The sequence below is a fragment of the Argentina silus genome, assembly GCF_951799395.1.
Source record: "Argentina silus genome assembly, chromosome: 17".
In the NCBI taxonomy this organism is placed as follows: domain Eukaryota; kingdom Metazoa; phylum Chordata; class Actinopteri; order Argentiniformes; family Argentinidae; genus Argentina; species Argentina silus.
The window spans coordinates 11,413,816-11,432,262 of NC_139671.1; the positions used below are offsets into that span (position 1 = coordinate 11,413,816).

Sequence of the window (18,447 nt, forward strand, 5' to 3'; positions counted from 1 at the left end):
CTGTGTGTCTCTGTGTGTCCCTGTGCCATATGTGTTTATAGGGCGGGTGCAGGGTTGTTTGTGATGGGATAGTATTCATTGAGACGCCAGAGATGAGAATATGTTTTTATGAATAGGGAAGGCTGGGGGAAACAGCTGCCTGCCAGACCAGTTGGCACTGATGCCTATAGTAAAGTTTTTTTTTCTCCTCAGTTGTTTTTATATGGCCCATTAAAATGAGCTGATGCTAGCACTCTGCTACCCAGTGTACCCTTAGAGCACCACGTTCTCTCATACAATCACATGGGAAGCTGGGCTATTTCTGAGAAGTCAAGTTAATTAAAAAATCTGTTGATTGCTACTTAAAATAATCTAACGTTTTTTCCAGTAAAGAATTGAAGAAAATGTGTGTCTCCATCCCTCTTTGGATAATTAACTTGCTTTACTAGCTGTCACCATTTTAGACAGGCAGACATATTTATTCCAACAGCTCCAGACTGTTGTAATTGGCTGTGCTTAAAGTTGGACACCCCTACACCTCTGTCCCATCTGAGATATATATGGAGCCTAAGCAAGAGGTAGAAATTGCCCTAAACCACAGATTTAGGATCAGATTACCCTACCCCCAATCCCAACCATAACCATTAAGGGGATGAAAACATATCTGACCCTGAATCAGTGATTAGTATATTTAGAATAAGTCAAAGTAATATGCTCCAGAAGCTGTTCATCTGTTCTCTCACCACTAGAAGCAGACCCACAAGCTCTGCCGGTCATTATCACACTTTGAGAGGGTGTGTTCAGTGTGTGTGTGTGTGTGTGTGTGTGTCTGTGTGTGTGTGCGTGTGTGTGTGGGTGCATGCGTGTGTCTGAGCGTGTGTGTGTGTGCGTGTGCGTGTGTGTGTGGGTGCATGCGTGTGTCTGAGCGCGTGTGTGTACTCACTCCTGGGCTCGCGCGGTCCATCCACAGTGACCTTAATGGCTCGGTGGTAAGTGGCCACTTGTGGCGGGTTGGTGAATACTGTGATTGTCAGGGTGAAGCTCTTGCCTGTGGGAACATTAGAATACGTCAGTCAGTCTCAAGCACAATGACCTGCATTCATCCACTGCCACCCTTTAATCACATTTCATAAGTAAAGAAACGATCAGAACAAATACAAACTGTGAGAGAATACAGTTGGAAGTCGATCAACAAGTAACAACATGGGCCTTAGTACCTGAATAGAAGATAATCTAGGAGCTAAACTCTTGTTATTCTGATAGTCTCCTTGTGTAACCCAGTGTTTGCGTGGGCGAGAGGCATTTTAATAGTCATTTCCTCCCCTGATAATCCCAAGCAGTTGCTGACTTGCCTGGGGGGTGTGTGTGTGTGTGTGTGTGTGTGTGTGTGTGTGTGTGTGTGTGTGTGTGTGTGTGTGTGTGTGTGTGTGTGTGTGTGTGTGTGTGTATGTGTGTGTGTGTGTGTGTGTGTGTGTGTGTGTGTGTGTGTGTGTGTGTGTGTGTGTGTGTGTGTGTGTGTGTGCTCGTTTGTGTGGCTCGTCACACTTGTGTGTGTGTGCCTGAGGATCAAGCTGCAGGAATGCTGTGAATCAGAGAGGAGTTGCCGACTCAGCACAAACAGTAACGTCTGAGGTATGCAGACGCATCACGTAGCCATGACGACGCACAGGAAACAGGAAGTGGGGGGGCAGGATCTACAGTGATTCAGCGGAACAGCTGCTCCCCCCCCTCCCCCTCCCCCAACCCCCTGCATCGCTAACTACAACCCATTTACAATACTGTAAATATGCCATTGATAACACTGATAAGGCCCAAGAGCAGGGGAGATACAATCTCAGTAGCAACAGGTGGCTGTGACATTCCTTATATGGAGTTCCTGTGGGTGGATTGAAGTCGACTCAGCTGATGAGACACTGATCACTGATCTTAAGGTATAATTGGGAGCAACTTCCAGCCAAAGCATTGTTCATGTTTGTCTGTATCTATCAACCCTATCACTTGTCAGGGGTTTATCAATACTTCTGTGCTCTGGTTGTACCTTAATTATCATCACTGTCAGCTCTTTCTGTACTCTCTCTGTGCATGTCTGCTATCCATCCATCCATCCATCCATCCATCCATCCATACATACATACATACATACATACATATCAGCTCTCCCTGCTTGTCCCTAATCTATCACTACTGTCAGCTGTATTCTCTGTATGCATGTCCCCTCTCCATCCATGCGGTCTCATCTCTCTCGGCTAATCCTTATCTCCCAGGAGGGGGTATTAATTTCAGACATCCCCGTGTACTGATCTCCCCAGTCTCCCATGTCACTTCCTGTGACAAGATTATGTGTCACAAAGAGAGGGAAACCATGCCTTCTCTCCTCCTTTGCTCCCTCTTCCATCTCCTCCTCTTTCCTCTCCCTTCGCTCCCTCTTCCATCTCCTCCTCCTCTTTCCTCTCCTTTGCTCCCTCTTCCATCTCCTCCTCCTCCTCCTCCTTCCTCTCCCTTTGCTCCCTCTTCCATCTCCTCCTCCTCTCCCTTCGCTCCCTCTTCCATCTCCTCCTCCTCTTTCCTCTCCTTTGCTCCCTCTTCCATCTCCTCCTCCTCCTCCTTCCTCTCCCTTTGCTCCCTCTTCCATCTCCTCCTCTTTCCTCTCCTTCGCTCCCTCCCTCCAGCACCTCAGAGGAGAAGCCTGGTATGATATTAGAATATTTTGCAACATCCATCATCCCTTACTTGAAGTAACCACTGATCTAATAACATTAAATAGTTGTTAGTATGCATTTTATTACACATTGTTTACCTGTTAAGTCACTTCCGATCAGTGATTATATGAAGGAAGTGAGGAGGTAAGTAATCATTCCTAAGAACCTGGTAGATGATGATATCATGATGACATCACAGACCACAATGTGTCACAGATCAGGAAGTTCATGAATGAGGTGCTGAGCACTAAAACCGTCTTTTAACACCCACACCAAAATCACTTCCCGTTTAACATGGTGTCTCGTCACCGCAATCACTAACTCAATGACTGCCTGTTGACACTGAACGCTGCGCGTACTGAACACACACACATGTGAGCCCATCACATGGGGCTTGAGTAGCTATAGAGGCTGCAAACATTTGAACGAAGAAAAAAAACTTCACTCATTGTGTAACTGACAAGTTGTGATCTGTGCTTTCATAGTGAAAGGTTTCAGGCTATATCACTTACTATCCACTGTGATAATTATGCCAGGTAGGGGCACATGCATGCAGAATTATCACAGATCCTAGGAAATACTAAAAAAAAAACATACTGTAGTGCCGAACTCTTACCAAGAATGTAGTTACACAAGTTAGAATTGACACAGAGAGTAAACAGAGCATAGCCAATTATTCTGGGAATGTCATTTATCCCCATGTGATGGCATAACTGCCTCTCAGCCTCACAGCAGCACCACTCAGAGAGAGAGAGATCCCCCGCAGGGTCCCAGTACCACCCAGGAGGAGGAGGTGTGTGTGGGGCTACAGGAGGAGGAGGTGTGTGTGGGGCTACAGGAGGAGGAGGTGTGTGTGGAGCTACAGGAGGAGGAGGTGTGTGTGGAGCTACAGGAGGAGGAGGTGTGTGTGGGGCTACAGGAGGAGGAGGTGTGTGTGGGGCTACAGGAGGAGGAGGTGTGTGTGGGGCTACAGGAGGAGGTGTGTGTGTGGGGCTACAGGAGGAGGAGGTGTGTGTGGGGCTACAGGAGGAGGAGGTGTGTGTGGAGCTACAGGAGGAGGAGGTGTGTGTGGGGCTACAGGAGGAGGAGGTGTGTGTGGGGCTACAGGAGGAGGAGGTGTGTGTGGGGCTACATGAGGAGGAGGTGTGTGTGGGGCTACAGGAGGAGGAGGTGTGTGTGGGGCTACAGGAGGAGGTGTGTGTGGGGCTACAGGAGGAGGAGGTGTGTGTGGGGCTACATGAGGAGGAGGTGTGTGGGGCTACAGGAGGAGGAGGTGTGTGTGGGGCTACAGGAGGAGGAGGTGTGTGTGGGGCTACAGGAGGAGGAGGTGTGTGTGGGGCTACAGGAGGAGGAGGTGTGTGGGGCTACAGGAGGAGGGTTAGCAGGTGAGCATGTCACTTCTCAATCAAGGACATAAACACTAACGGACGTTAAGTGTCCAGGCTTCTCGTTGATGTTTCAACGCGATTCCTTCCCTGTTTAGATTGGCCCCTTTAAGTACATATATTATGCGTCTATATTCTGTGATGATGATCTGACGTAGTGTTGACCTCACCTCTCCCGCTACGGCCCACAAATCGTAGGTCGTTGAAGCGAGCCACTTGGTTCTTCATCACTCCTGAGGCGTTCCGCAGCTCTGCAGAGTAGTTCTCATCGTTCCCCGCCATCACCGTGACAACGGTCCCATCGGTCACCTCTCCCAATGCCACCACCTGCCAAGGATAGGACACCATGATGTCACAGAAGGTATATCACAAGCAACCAGGCAGGGCTACACTGACCTATAAAAAAAGGAGTTCATCCCAAATTGATATAGATTTAGATTTAGATTTAGATTTAGATTTAGGTTTAGATTTAGTATCAGCCTTCAACATTACATTGTGACTGAGACCAGCAGATTATTCACAATGAATATAGCTGGATATAGACAACTGATTATGCAGAATATTGATTCAGTTTCACCACCACTGATATAGTATAAAACATATACAACATCTAGGGTGAACTATCTCTTCAGCCTCATGTCAATTCGCGGGGTTGGTCAGTATCAATATATGCCATTTAGCTGACGCTTTTATCTAAAGCGACTTACATTGCAGTGAGGCATACATTTCAGTATATATATGGTCCCAGCAGGAATGAAACCCACAACCTAAGCGTTGTTAGCGCCATGCTCTACCAACTGAGCCACAGAGGACCACAACATATTGCGTTAAAAAAAATACTCTATAGGCTGCACCATAATTCTAGAGTTAGTGTTAATTGTTTTTCTAAAACGTATATGTAAAATTAAGAATTCAAGTATATTAAAAAGTTACAATTATGTGTTATAGAATTGCATGGTATCAGTTGTCAATTACTAGACAAATGGTGGGTTGTGGGGAGACAGGGGCCTTCTGACAAGACCCACATCACTATAACTGTAAAAATGTTTTATTCATATTTAATTTATTTTTTTCGAAATTCTGTTGATAAATGCTTAATCAAAACCACCTAGTCTTGCCCCTTAAAATTGACTGACCTTGTTAGAGACCATTATTTTAGGTTTTGTATCCTTCAGCTGTGAATTTATTCAATTCAATTGTTTTTAATTATAGTGTGAAGCACAAAGCTGGCCGAAACCTATCTTTTACCTCATATCTTTCACCTCATTCACATTATTGGATCCAGATGAATGACAATTATTATTATTATAGAGGTGTAATAATTACAGAGTGGTTTAATAACAGCTGATAATGCTTTAATAATTGTAGGTTATAAGTGTTGACATTTAAATGTGGAGCCAACACCAGCTAAAGGCCTTCTAAAGTGACTGTGCCTTTGATCTTTGAAATGGTATTTCATCTGATGTTACAGATTAATCATCAGCCAAGTAGGTAATGAATAGGCCTCCTATTGAACACCATTCAATATGAGCCAGCAATAGATGAAGCTATGATAGGCCTATTAAACGGCAAACATACATTTAACGAAAGTAATAAAATGCACATGAAAATCAAAATCGTCGCACCTTAAATATAGGCTATGAATCGCAAGTAATATAACTGTTAATGAGCATCATCTAATGAAGCCCGATATACAATTCAAAATGAGTCTGATGGACGTGTTATCTTGCGAAAAAATATTGGATAATTAAAACAGAAGGAGATATCCTGTAGTCTATTATGTAAATAACTTAAATTCACAACGAACACAATGGCCTATAATTGTGAAAGTAAATATCAAAGCTGAAAAATATTTTTGCTTTATCAAAAGACAATATTTGTAGCTTTATTTAGACATTTTTTCCAATAGTATGGGTATTGAATGTAATTTATATAACGACTTGTTTTGCATGTGTTTCGTGTGCTTGGAGGCAGCAACCTCATTCAGAAAATGTAAGGAAATACTACAAGTATTCCTTTGAATTTCACTTGTTTTCTGCGATTATCTGCAAGTAAGCCTGCTACATCACAATAAACGAAGGAATACTTAGTGAATACATAAGTCACTGGGCACAAAAGCATGGTTTCAACTTAGGCATAAATATATTTACAGAGGAAGAGACAACAATACAGATGTCATGTGCCGTTTCGTTTCCAACTTTTTGATGAGACATACTGCATTAATATGTTCTCAATTCCCTGGTTTGGAAAATAATCCTTTGATCATTAAATCCACAATGGCACACTTTGTTGGTTTGCTTTGCCTCTACTTCCATGAGTCACATTTTTATGTAATCAATTTGCAGTAGACCTATCATCTGTAAACTTGCAATCAATGATAGGAGTAATACAGATATTCAAGTTCAGATTTGTTATGTACACTTGAGAGCAGTGCAACATTAATCTTTCGAAAACACATTTCTATTGAAACCGCCGTAATTAAAGCAGAAAAGCCTGAGCTCTTTTTAACTCACTGAAATTCGGTCAGGGAAAGTTTAAGTGAGTTAGTCTTACCTTGAAGGCGACGGGTAGAGTTTTGTTGCAGCGCCAGTGAGAGGGCAGGACGGAACAGAGGAAATTGGGACTGTCAGTCCGGACCAGCTCCGCCGGGTGGTCAGCGATGATTTCGGCCATGCTGCGGTTGTCGTGCGGACGCAGTCTTGGCACTGTCGCGTCCGGCTGACCCGTCTGCGTGTTCACATCGTTCATCTTCCCCGGGACCGGCTGCAGGCTACTGGATGGCGGACTGAACCTCCGACTGGCGCTGGGATCTACGGGAATTCGCATCACAACAGTCTAGATTAACGAAAAGGCACCACGGCCAGGGGAAAAACAAACACGCCAGATCGCCTCCACTCCTTTCAAGCCGAAACTCGGAGTGCTCCGCTGGTGCGAAACTTCAGCTCTCCTGCCAACGGAAAATGGGGCTCGCTCAGAGCACCGTTGCAAAAGCCTCTCTCCACTACAAACTTCAGTGGGCGCCTTCGTGCGAAATAAAATACTGTCCAACTAGAAAGCCACGTTTGAGCGCATGAGGATGGTTTTTGATGACATGGTCTATTTTTAATAGGAAATCGACATTCAACTTTTCATTTCAAGTGTCCACGACAAAAAAAACAGGCAGATGTCTTCATCTGTGGATATAGCCTTTAATTAAAAAGATCCAAGCGCCGTAATACTAAAAGAAACAAAACTGGAACAATCCACCCAGATGTTTGCTACACAAGAAGTTTTTGTCTCTTACTCCTTTAGTGAAAACTCCAGGTGCGTCATTGAAGTCTTTGTGCCAAGTTGAAAAGCTCGCTCTCAGAGCCTGCAGGCTATTACATGCACACACAAAAAATTCAAAGACAGAGGAAAAAGGTACGAACATTGCTTTGAACGATGTTTTAGAATGTTGTCTATTGCCAGTAATCTATAGGGTACATTTTCCATGTATTTCCTAAACTGTATAGGCTATTATAAAATCGAAACATGCATATAGGGTTAAAAAAGGTTGTTGAAATGGAAAAAAAAGTCACAGTCGGTGAGATGAAGGAGGCGGAAAAACGCGGCCGTTTTGTAGCCGTAAATGTGGTTAATGTTTGGAGGCCGGGGTTTCCCGTGCTCGAGGTTTTGTGGTTTATATACAGCGCCCAGCAATTATTGTGCTGATGCGACTCTGAACACGTGGTGTCTGAAGTCAGATATATTGCGCCCATGATAATCTATCAATAGCATAAGCTATAAAGCCTATAGTGTACAGTGATAGCGGGTCTGCCGCTCTGTCGATTCGTAGCCTACATACTAGGACAATATGTTTTTAGACAGTTAAACTGTCAAGGTAGGTCCTAAAGTTTCATGATTATTTGTTTCCCAAGTCACATAGCCTAACAATAGCGTATGCGTAAACTAATGTGAAGATCAAAATGTAATTCTGCAAATGCATACATACCGACATATCATCAGTCCTCGGGACAGTCCATGAGTTCTCAACTTTTAAAAGGCTCATTTTGTGTGTTTAGTTGGGTTGTGTAGCTTACAGTCCGTCCAGAATAGGCTAGGTTTGCCCTCCTGTCATCCTGTCACTCACTCTTTACCAACATTTGAGCGCGCCTTGGAAACCTGTGTTTAACACCGGCACTTATCTCTCGTGTTGTTAGCTTACTATCAATATGCCATTAATAGCCTATAGTTGTTCCTATGCTTGACTGAGGACAGAATGAATGCTGTCTTGCCGCAAAGCAAACGTTATGAATAGACTGCCTCGAGTGAATGAGTCACCGGTAAGTTGTGACTCAGGTAGTGACGGGAAGCAGCCGTGAGAGTTTAATTTCATTCGGTCGCAGGGTAGAGCTGTTGTACTGTGCAGGTATTATAACCTGGTGTGTGAAAGATGCACCGCCAGACAGGCGGCATACATCTGAGTGATTGTCTTTTCACAACATTAAACTCTGTAATTGTGTAGTTTATCAAAATCACTTGAATATGTAGCCATTTTGGAATATTTTAGTTATGATGATATGATTGACCTGAGGTAATTGCATTTGAATAACAACACATTTTGATACGTTCAAGTAAAGATAAGAGGCGGCATAACATTTACGCAACAATTACGCATTGGGATCAGGTCTGATTGCATGATATCCACTGTGAGTTTTTGACATATATGTTGTATGTTGTGACATGTATGCTGACAAATATATATATAATATATATATTTTTTTTTTTAAGAAGTTGAACGTGTGATGCAATACAATCAAGAAGTGTGTGACAGAACGCGCAACATCCTCATATTGCCGCGCACTTTGACATGGATACATCGCGTATTGGGTTAGGAGGGTAATGGAAATCAAGTTTTTACTTTCTTGCCTATAAGGGAAAAATTCACAAAAAATCATCACTGCACACTTGTTTAACTTAACTATAACTTTTGCCCTAGAGGTCTGAGTAAGCCATGCGCCTCCTTTCCCTCGTGTATCTACTGTAGAGGGCATCCTCTCCCCTCTCTACCCTCTCTGAGCTCACAGTCTGCTCATCACACCCCTGCCTTGTGTGTCTCCGTTAGTCACAGTGTCAGTCAGGGCACACAAACTACACGCCACCACATCACATAGGACCAGTGTCACACAACAACATGTGCCCCGCTGACACTGTGCTCCCTGGGCTCCCAAACAGGCTTTATTGCAGTGACTTTACGACGGAGGCCTTTGATATTCTGCGTATATTTCTAAATCAAACAGGCTACAGAGAGCACAGCTGTCAGGTTATTTATTCCCTTCACTTTTGGGACCATTTCTGCAAATGAGGACACACTGATTAAGGACTAATTATTTCAGACAAGGCTTGATGTACTATTTCATCTCACACAAATGCATACATTACAACTTTATCTTCTCTCTTTACCAATGCAGCACCTAATGCACTTTCAGTCTACACTAATGGTAGTGTGAAGGGAGGCTACTGTGTGTGTTTGTGTGTGTGTATGTGTGTGTGTGTGTGTGTGTGTGTGTGTGTGTGTGTGTGTGTGTGTGTGTGTGTGTGTGTGTGTGTGTGTGCGTGAGGATGTGGGAGGGATATATAAAGTCTGAGAAAGCACTGACACGCATCTGGCACCTCGTCATTCAGAGGGAAAAAAAAGAATGATTGAGTTACACTTCCCCTCTCTGTGCCCCAAACGCCAAAAATATGGTTCAGATTGTCCAACATTCTCAAAGATCAGCTCACAATTTATGGATGGATAAACGTGAATAGTTGTAATTAAATCTGCAATAGCGGTAAACATGGTATTATTCTAACAGAAAAGGACTTGAGTTTCAGCTCTGATAATGTCATTTTTTCACCACTGAATTCATTCTCAGTAATGTGAGAAACATCCTAACCTTTATACTGGAATATCATTTTGGAACCGTTGTTTATTTGTACGGAACATGGATAAAACTAAATGGTACATTTTGGTCCAGATATGATTTAATTGATCGAATCAAGTTTACATATTCATGATATGATATTGATAATTCATCTTGACTGCTTTGGTATAATTCCATACGAGGTAGCGATGTCCCAGCTCTGTCCACGTAGCCGAGTATAGCCGTGAGTTAAACCCTGACAAGCTGAAGTCATCAAAGAGTATTTGTCACATCTGACTCCGCTTTGCCTCCCTACTATAGCCAGCATCTGTCTACCAGGTCCCTGTAGGATAGGGCTGTATGCACACGGCTGTCTGTGTCAGTCAGAGGTAGGAGGGCTACGCCTGTACGAGTCTGGGGTTTATTGTTTGATGTGTTGAAGTTGTGAGGGAGACAGTGGAGAGGGTGTCAATGTGTCATAGATTGCTATTCAATCTGAATAGTTTTTCGGGGTTTCCCGCTTTCTGGTGTAAAGATCTTCTTCGGCATTCCTCACAGCACAAGACAAACCACCTAGACATCAGTTTTGACTGAATTAATTGTTGACCAATAACTGTCAGCATAATTATCAGACAGTATATGCTCAGGGTGATACACCTGATGTTCAGGCCACTCTCTCCACTCGAACAGCACGGCTGTTCTCTTGTTATTTCTTGTTATAACATTGTAATAAACTTTGTTGTAAGTTGCTGCATTATAAACCTATGGATGGAACTGTTCTTTAACTCTGTTACAACCCCATCTACTGAATTACCTCGCCGTTATAACACAGTCATTTTGGATGTGTAATGGATGTTTAAGCTGCTTTCTGACTACAGAGTATGAACTCAATTCTATATTCCACAAGTGAACTGAATAACGGAAGAGCAGTCTAATATCTACAATGGCCATGCATGAATCACAGAAGCACTCTCTGCTGTTTCTGCTGCTGATTTTAATGTGAGTGTGTGGCACTTTAATTTCCACCTTCATGATCAATAAAACGTGATTGAGTTCAATTCAGTCCTATCAGACGTCTCTGTCACACACTTCTTGATTTTCCAGAGTTTCTCATCACTGGGCTATGTGACGGAGATGACGATATGATCCTATATGGCTTATCTGTCACATCCGACATCTAGGCCTACTTTGACACACTGACACACACACACAGACCACAGGCTGCCTGCCTGCCGTCACACTGTCCTGGCCCAGCCAGCCAACCGTCAGTCAGAGACACACACACACGCACACACGCACACACACACACACACACACACACACACACACACACACACACACACACACACACACACACACACACACACAGCCCCCACTTCTCCCTATAACCACACTTCATCAGGAAAGATGACACGACACACAGCCCTCATTGTTGATGGTAAATGTAAATAGACACAGTGGAAGCGGCCATAGCCAAGTGGCCCCTATTGGCCCCTGAACACACACACACACACACACACACACACACACACACACACACACACACACACACACACACACACACACACACACACACACACACGACCCTCCAAACATCTTAATGTTTGTCTCTTAAGTTGCAGCACACAACAAGAGATTACGTAAAACACGGCAAAGGCTAGTTCTCTCTTCATCCCTCCTCTCTTCCTCTCCTGTCCTCCTCCTCCTCTCATCTCTTCTCTTGCTTACTCTCATCGGTCGAGAGGAAAAGTACAGCCACTTAAGACTGGGGATTAGGTCTCCATTTCACAGTGGTGCATTTTTCAAGACAGTTAATTATAGCTTTCTAGAAAAGGGCTCTGATGGGGCCCAGAGCTCTGTGCTCTAACGGGATGTTTCCATCCCTTGGCAGGCCAGCCAACGCAGCGCAGGGAGAGAAAACGATGATGCACAGAAATCCTACTCCTTACCTCATCAGGAGGACCTCACCGACTCACTTCTGCCCACAGATCCCAGATCTGAGCTAAGCTCATAATTACTGTTTGTCAACGAGCCTGTGACATCACCATGAACTACTGAGACAAGGCCTTGCCATACCAGCAGCCACCATTATTGGTCTATGATTGGATATCTATCTTTGTGTGTGTGTGTGTGTGTGTGTGTGTGTAAGTGTATGTGTGTGTGTGTGTGTCTGTGTATGTGTGTGTGTGTGTGTGTGTGTGTGTGTGTGTTTGTGTGTGTATTTGGAAATCACTGACGCAAAGAGTTGGGCTGCTGAAAAAGTCGGCCAACTAAATGACAACCATGTGACTGACGCGCATTGCAGAGATGTGGTAACAGACATGAGAGAGAGTGCAAAGAGACAGACAAGATGACAGCAGCTAGAACCCTCTGACCATTTCCCCGGGTATAAGAGAGAGAGAGAGAGAGAGAGAGAGAGAGAGAGAGAGAGAGAGAGAGAGAGAGAGAGAGAGAGAGAGAGAGAGAGAGAGAGAGAGAGAGGGAGGGAGGGAGGGAGGGAGGGAGGGAAGGAGGGAGAGAGCCCTGTTCTAATGTATGTTCTGTCTGTGTGATATTTCTTTCCGGGCTTCTCTGTTCTCAACATGGCAGAGTGGAGCATGGAAAGCAGAGGGTGCGATGGAGATGGAGGAGGTGGCTAGCTGTGGCGGGGGTGAGGGGGAGTATAAAGACAATTTCCTCCCTGCTCTTATTGCTCTGACTGTCTGCCGCCTACTGCCTTCATGGAGGTCCCTAATTGAGATCACTTGTACTTAAAAATAGGAACAAAAAGGAACTTCTGTGGCTTGGGAGAGGGAGAGGAGAAAATAGAGCAGTAATATGTGACGAAGGCTGCCATTAAAGAGTCCTAACGACGCAACTGAGCGACTCGGGGCAAAAGCGTTTAGACTCCACCGTCTGCCAGGGATCCTTCAGATGTTGACGTGTCACACACCACCTGCTGTCACAGCGCTGTGTGTGTGCGTGTGTGTGTGTGTGTGAGAGAGAGTGAGAGAGAGAGAGAGAGAGAGTGTGTGCATGTGTGTTTTTGACTCTTTTGAGTCTGTGTGTGTGGTGGCACTTTGATGGGATAGGGTGACAGTGCCCGGGGCAAGATCCAGGAAGACTTTGAAAAGGGGGCTTTCAGAGTTTCCACTTTTTCCGCCTGTGTGTGTGTGTGTGTGTGTGTGTGTGTGTGTGTGTGTGTGTGTGTGTGTGTGTGTGTGTGTGTGTGTGTGTGTGTGTGTGTGTGTGTGTGTGTGTGTGCGTGTACAGTTTGGGTAAGTACATATCCATAATAAAATTAATAATCAGACATCAGACATCCATGTTCTGGCCTCGAAATCTATATAGCCTTTGTGTCATGATATACATTATTATAAGTTTTTCCACTTCATTTAGGCTTTCTACCAATCAGATCCCCCCTAAGGTAGTCTGTCCCAGACAGGGTCCCTGAGTACCCCTCAGGCGTGCTGGTTTTCCTTGCAAACCATCTATCACTCAATCACATCTGATCCAGCTATTAATCAAACAATGAGCCGTGTCCTAGGAGACCGGTTTGAAGGATTGGTCGGAAAGAAAACCAGCATATCCAGGAGTGGTACGGGACCAGGGCTGGGAATCGGAACCCTGTAAAGAGCGTTTATTTTGGATGGAGAACCTCTGTAGGTGCTAAAGACAATACAGACACTTGGGCTAGGCCAACATTCCACTTTACACTTTCTCCTTCCTCTGTGTATTTCACTGGTCTACTTCCCCTCTGCAAACTAGCCGGCTAGTTTCAAAATATTTATAGTACATCTGCAAGACATGCTGTTCTCATGTATCCAGGACCGTTTAGCCATATTCATTATGCGAGGTAAAACTAATACCAGATTTATGGGGGGGGGATTTCAGTAGGTTGTCCTTGTCTTGTAGTAGATTGAGGATGATTTATGTGGGGTAAGAGGCACAGTAGAGATGGATAGAGTGACTGGGGGGAGAACGGAACAGGCAGCGCTCCAGACTAGCACTCGCAGGGGGGCTATCGACTATCACTCACCGTTTTCCAACGCTCCTGTTTCACCCCCGACTGGTGCGGGGAGGGCGGGGGACGGGGGCGTAAGGAAGGAAAAGAGGTGAGGATGTATGTGTGTAAGAGGAGAGGAGGAATGTCCAGGTGCACTAAGTCAAAACCAATGTAAGGAAGTATATATACTGTAGGAGTGAGGCAAACAGAGACATAGTGTGGAGTAGATGCTCAATTGCACACAGACATAAACATACTGTAGCCATAGAACAGCATTAATATGCCTGGCAATGCACTGACCGCTAATGTTTGAACCTGGAGGGTCAAAATGTATTGAATGTATCTGTTTAGCTTGGCTTCGTTCTCAATATAGGGATACTTTGTTTTAACAGTGACTGCCATTGTTGACAGTAACAGAGCCCCTGTAACAAGCCAAAGATGGCTTTGCTTTGCTGCTCCACCAGTGTTTCAGAGGGGTAATCGGCATCAACATCAACATCAACACTAAAAGCCACACTGCCCAGATGTCCGACAACAGCCAATCAGATAGCACAGAGACTCTGAGAGTACATGGAAATGGCTCTGAATGTAACAGGGCACAGAAAGGGCCACAGCGCTGGGACGGGCGCAGGGCGAGGAGCCACAGCACTCTGTTTGGGGTTTGGATGGCTCTCCCCTCTCCTCCTGATACACATCCAGCTTCTTCTCATTCACCGTGGCCTCCCTCCAAACGGCTGCCTCTGAACTCTACAACCCTCAGCCATCCACTAGATTGAATTCCACAGCATTTAAACGTCAAGAAAAGGCAAAGAGCCCTGTGACTTTGAGTGGCCTTCGGAAAGGGGGCTTTACATGTTACATCTGATGCCCCATTCGCCTCTGAGGCCCACCCAAAATCCCAGTCAAGCGTGCTGAATGAGTTAATGAGTGAAGCTTGACAGCAGCAGAGGCAGCAGGAGTGGGGCAGATCCAGGATCCAGCTCAGTTAGAGTAAAGAGATGGAAGTCTGCCCAAAGCTGTAGCCTGTAATTACAGCAACGCTATTAAGCTACTGGTCAACTATGACTCACAAGAGAGAGGGTGGAAGGAGGAGGAGGGGGGGGGCTGGGGGGGGCACTTACTTTCATCTCTCCGAGGATGTCCTTAGACAAACCAGCACAAGTCATCTTTTTGTTAACGGGAAATGCTGGAAAAACAACTTATTCCATCTGTAGGGGAAAACTATGATTTCATAGTAGATGCTTGTGTATTGTTTGATTGTGTGACCCCTGGTCTTGGGTTTTACCGCACCAGAGAAACCGCTACAGTTATTCCAGGATAGGTTTTATGGTGTACAGTATGTGTTTTGCCCCAAGCTGAGGTTCAGATGACGCCTACTTTATGGTATTAAAAATGAACTGAAGTCTTGAGCAGTTGAGTTTGAGTGACTCTTGAGTCCTGCGGGGAACATCAATTTTTATTGTGAAATGTTGTCCTTCAAAAAAATGATCCATTCTGCGGTGTGCGTTATGACATAGTAGAGTATCTAAATGTCTCGCACATAAAATGCCTTTCTGGCATTGGGACTGTTGGGATGTGGTCTCAAACTGACAATTAAATTGTCCACTTGGAGTACTCTCTCACAGTGGAAGCAGAAGATTTAAATCATCTCTCCAGAACTGATAACGTTAAACATTTAAACTTAATTTCACGGAGTCATACTGTATATCATTGTGATAGATGCTGGCATCCCCACGAGACAGAGAAATGTCCCCAGTAGTTACTCACAGACAGTTTAATATCTCTGCTAAAAACAACCCTCGGGGATATTTGACCTTGGAGTACTGTGTGACCCTAAGTACCCTGTGAGCACGGAGGATGGAATCCTAACTCAAGATTTGTGCGCTTGACTCCGACATTTCCAGTAATCTTGCATTCATGTCAACAGGGAAATTTGCGCGATGATTTGACGGACACATACTGACCCCGAGTTAGGATTCCACCCTGTGCAAGTATTTTTTTGTTGAATACTGTATATAAGCTCTGTCGACCACTGTGTATTGACGTTCTGTGGGAGACTTTGTACTGTGATCCAGGCTAACAGACAGTTAGCCGATGACCACCTAGTTTGTGGCCATGATTTCAAAAAAACATGTTGAGCAGAGCATTTGTTCCCTGCTGTTAGACTGTGAGATTGTGTCTGTATTCAACCTGAGCAGGAGATTGAAAAAATCACGAACAATAGAATTATTCACGTCCTATTGACATTAGATTCAGTCTAAGTCACAAAAATAACAGTAAAATCCCAGATCCTATTCATAGATGAGCCCAGTGTACAAGTACAAGTCTCACAGACGTTATTCACACTAGTCGACCACCGTGCTCTTTCAGCATGCAACACATGCTGCTACCATAAAACCGGCTGAGGAGCAGAGTGGCACACTTACCATACGTTTACATACAGAGCCAATCTCGTTATCAGTAATTGCATACACTGAGGGTTTGATGAGGGGTTAATATTGATAACAGGCCCAGTGGGTGTGCGTTCTAAGTGTGTATGAGTGTGTGCGTGTGTGTGTGTGTGTGTGTGTGTGTGTGTTCTCTGTGTGTGAGCTACTGTTCTCCTGGTCTCTATAAAAGCCCTCAGCCCCCCAGTCTGGCCTTGGTTAGGTTGGAGTGGAGACGGGTCCCACTGGAAACTAGCAGCAGTAAAGGGCTGTGTGGCTCTGTGTGTGTGTGTGTGTGTGTGTGTGTGTGTGTGTATGTGTGTGTGTGTGTGTGTGTGTGTGTGTATGTGTGTGTGTGTGTGTGTGTGTGTGTGTGTGTGTGTGTGTGTGTGTGTGTGTGTGTGTGTGTGTGTGTGTGTGTGTGTGTAGCAGTAAAGGCCTGGCTCAGAGACTCTGGTTAACCAGACTGTAATTTGGAGGCCCACTAGAGACTCCCAGCAGCCTCTGAGTGTTTATTTACCAGAGAACTCAACTCTACTGTTTCTGCTGTGTTCGCAGGGTCGGGGTAAGGAGGGAGGTGTGTGTGTGTGTGTGTGTGTGTGTGTGTGTGTGTGTGTGTGTGTGTGTGTGTGTGTGTGTGTTTGTGTGTGTGTGTGCGTGTGCGTGTGTGTGCGTTGGGGCAGATTCACACAGTAGGCCAAGACTATCACTTCAACTGTACTCACAATGCTTTTTCTAATGGGTAAGAGTCAGGGTTTGTTCTGTTTTGTAGAACATTGAATGAAAACAGTCATGCCTTTCTAACAAAGACAGCATAACAAGTCAGAATCAAGTCCTGTGGCTCTAGATGTGAGGAGAGGGTGACGTTTGAAAAGGGTAAGAGACGAGTCATTTGGATTCATCACAGGGTCAGCGTGTCACAGAAACCATTTTTGGAAAACAGCTATGTGTTTACGTGAAAGATATCTTCTAGGTTTTGTTATCAAGATCATTTGGCTGTTGGAGTTGTGAATGTACTGAGTCTTTTAAGTTCTTCCCCCCAATTATAGCCATGAGGAACTGCAACATCATTTCATGTTATTTTCCTCATACATCTTTAAGCTGCAGTACAGTAATTCAATGCTAGAATAATGTTATTCTCTTTTGTTTGCTGGAATTGAACCATGGTTATAAATAAGAAAACAAAAGAGCGACTTCACAAAAGCTCACGTAAAAAGCACTTGTCAGCGAAAAACGACTGCTATTTTTGTTTGCGCAGAAAGTAATTCTCCCGAGACAGGACTGCACTGTATTTTCTTTCATTCTTTCTGTCCCAATTGTGTTTTTCTCTCCCAAACGAGAGAGGGAGAAGAAAAAAAGAAGAAAACAATACGACTCAAAAGACCGGGGCACGAAGCCTGTCATTTAGCTGTAACTCTGGATTTTCTTTGCTCTCTGTGAGCTGTTTTCTCACACAAACAGAAGATGGCTGTGGCCTCTTAAAAATCCCTGACGAGAGGAGAGAGAAGAGAGGAGAGGAGTGTTGAGAATATAACTATCATGAAATAGTCCTGCTCCTTTGGGATATTCAATCGGCACCAGGAGCTGTTGATATGATGCCTGTTATTAGTCTCATAGCATAGAGAGAGAGAGAGAGAGAGAGAGAGAGAGAGAGAGAGAGAGAGAGAGAGAGAGAGTCCTATTTCCTCAGGGATGTTACAGACAGAGTCAGAGACACTGCAACAGAAAACAAAACAGTGAGTGATGGAAGACGCTGACAGAACAACAACAACAACAACAAAATGAGTTCCACCTCCTCTACGCTCTCACTCAGAGTGAGTGACAGGATTCAACTGTGAATAGTCAAGGAGTTTCACTCTGGAGCTGAGAGAGCTTTGATTAGGGAAACTAGCACAAAAGAGAAGATTAGAAGGCGAGAGTGCCCTCTAAGTGAATGGATGATTGGGAACTGGAGTGCCTCTAATAATGCAGCATAATCAAGTGTCCCAAAAGACATCCAGGTTTCTGTCAATGGAGAAAAAGCTGACAACATGCAACAAACCGATCTCCATTCTGAAGAAACGCGCACAGAATACTGGAACTCCTTTTTTTCAAACAGCTTGGTTT

The 18,447-nt window shown here is 44.5% G+C and overlaps 1 protein-coding gene across 3 annotated transcripts in view; it reads right to left on the minus strand.

The window, feature by feature from the left end:
- runx2b (RUNX family transcription factor 2b) overlaps positions 1–8,204 on the minus strand; it is a 24,528-nt gene extending 16,324 nt beyond the window's left edge. For 2 of the 3 annotated variants that reach the window (XM_083689274.1, XM_083689273.1), the window contains exons 1-3: positions 6,617–7,763; positions 4,234–4,390; positions 923–1,027 (exon numbers count right to left, since the gene is read on the minus strand). In XM_083689274.1, coding sequence (XP_083545400.1) covers positions 923–1,027; positions 4,234–4,390; positions 6,617–6,889 — 535 coding nt within the window. In that variant the 5' untranslated portion in view covers positions 6,890–7,763. Of the gene's footprint in view, positions 1–922; positions 1,028–4,233; positions 4,391–6,616; positions 7,764–8,036 lie in introns of those variants that run through there. The other variant, XM_083689275.1, reaches the window with a different exon arrangement.
- Positions 8,205–18,447: the final 10,243 nt, after the last annotated feature.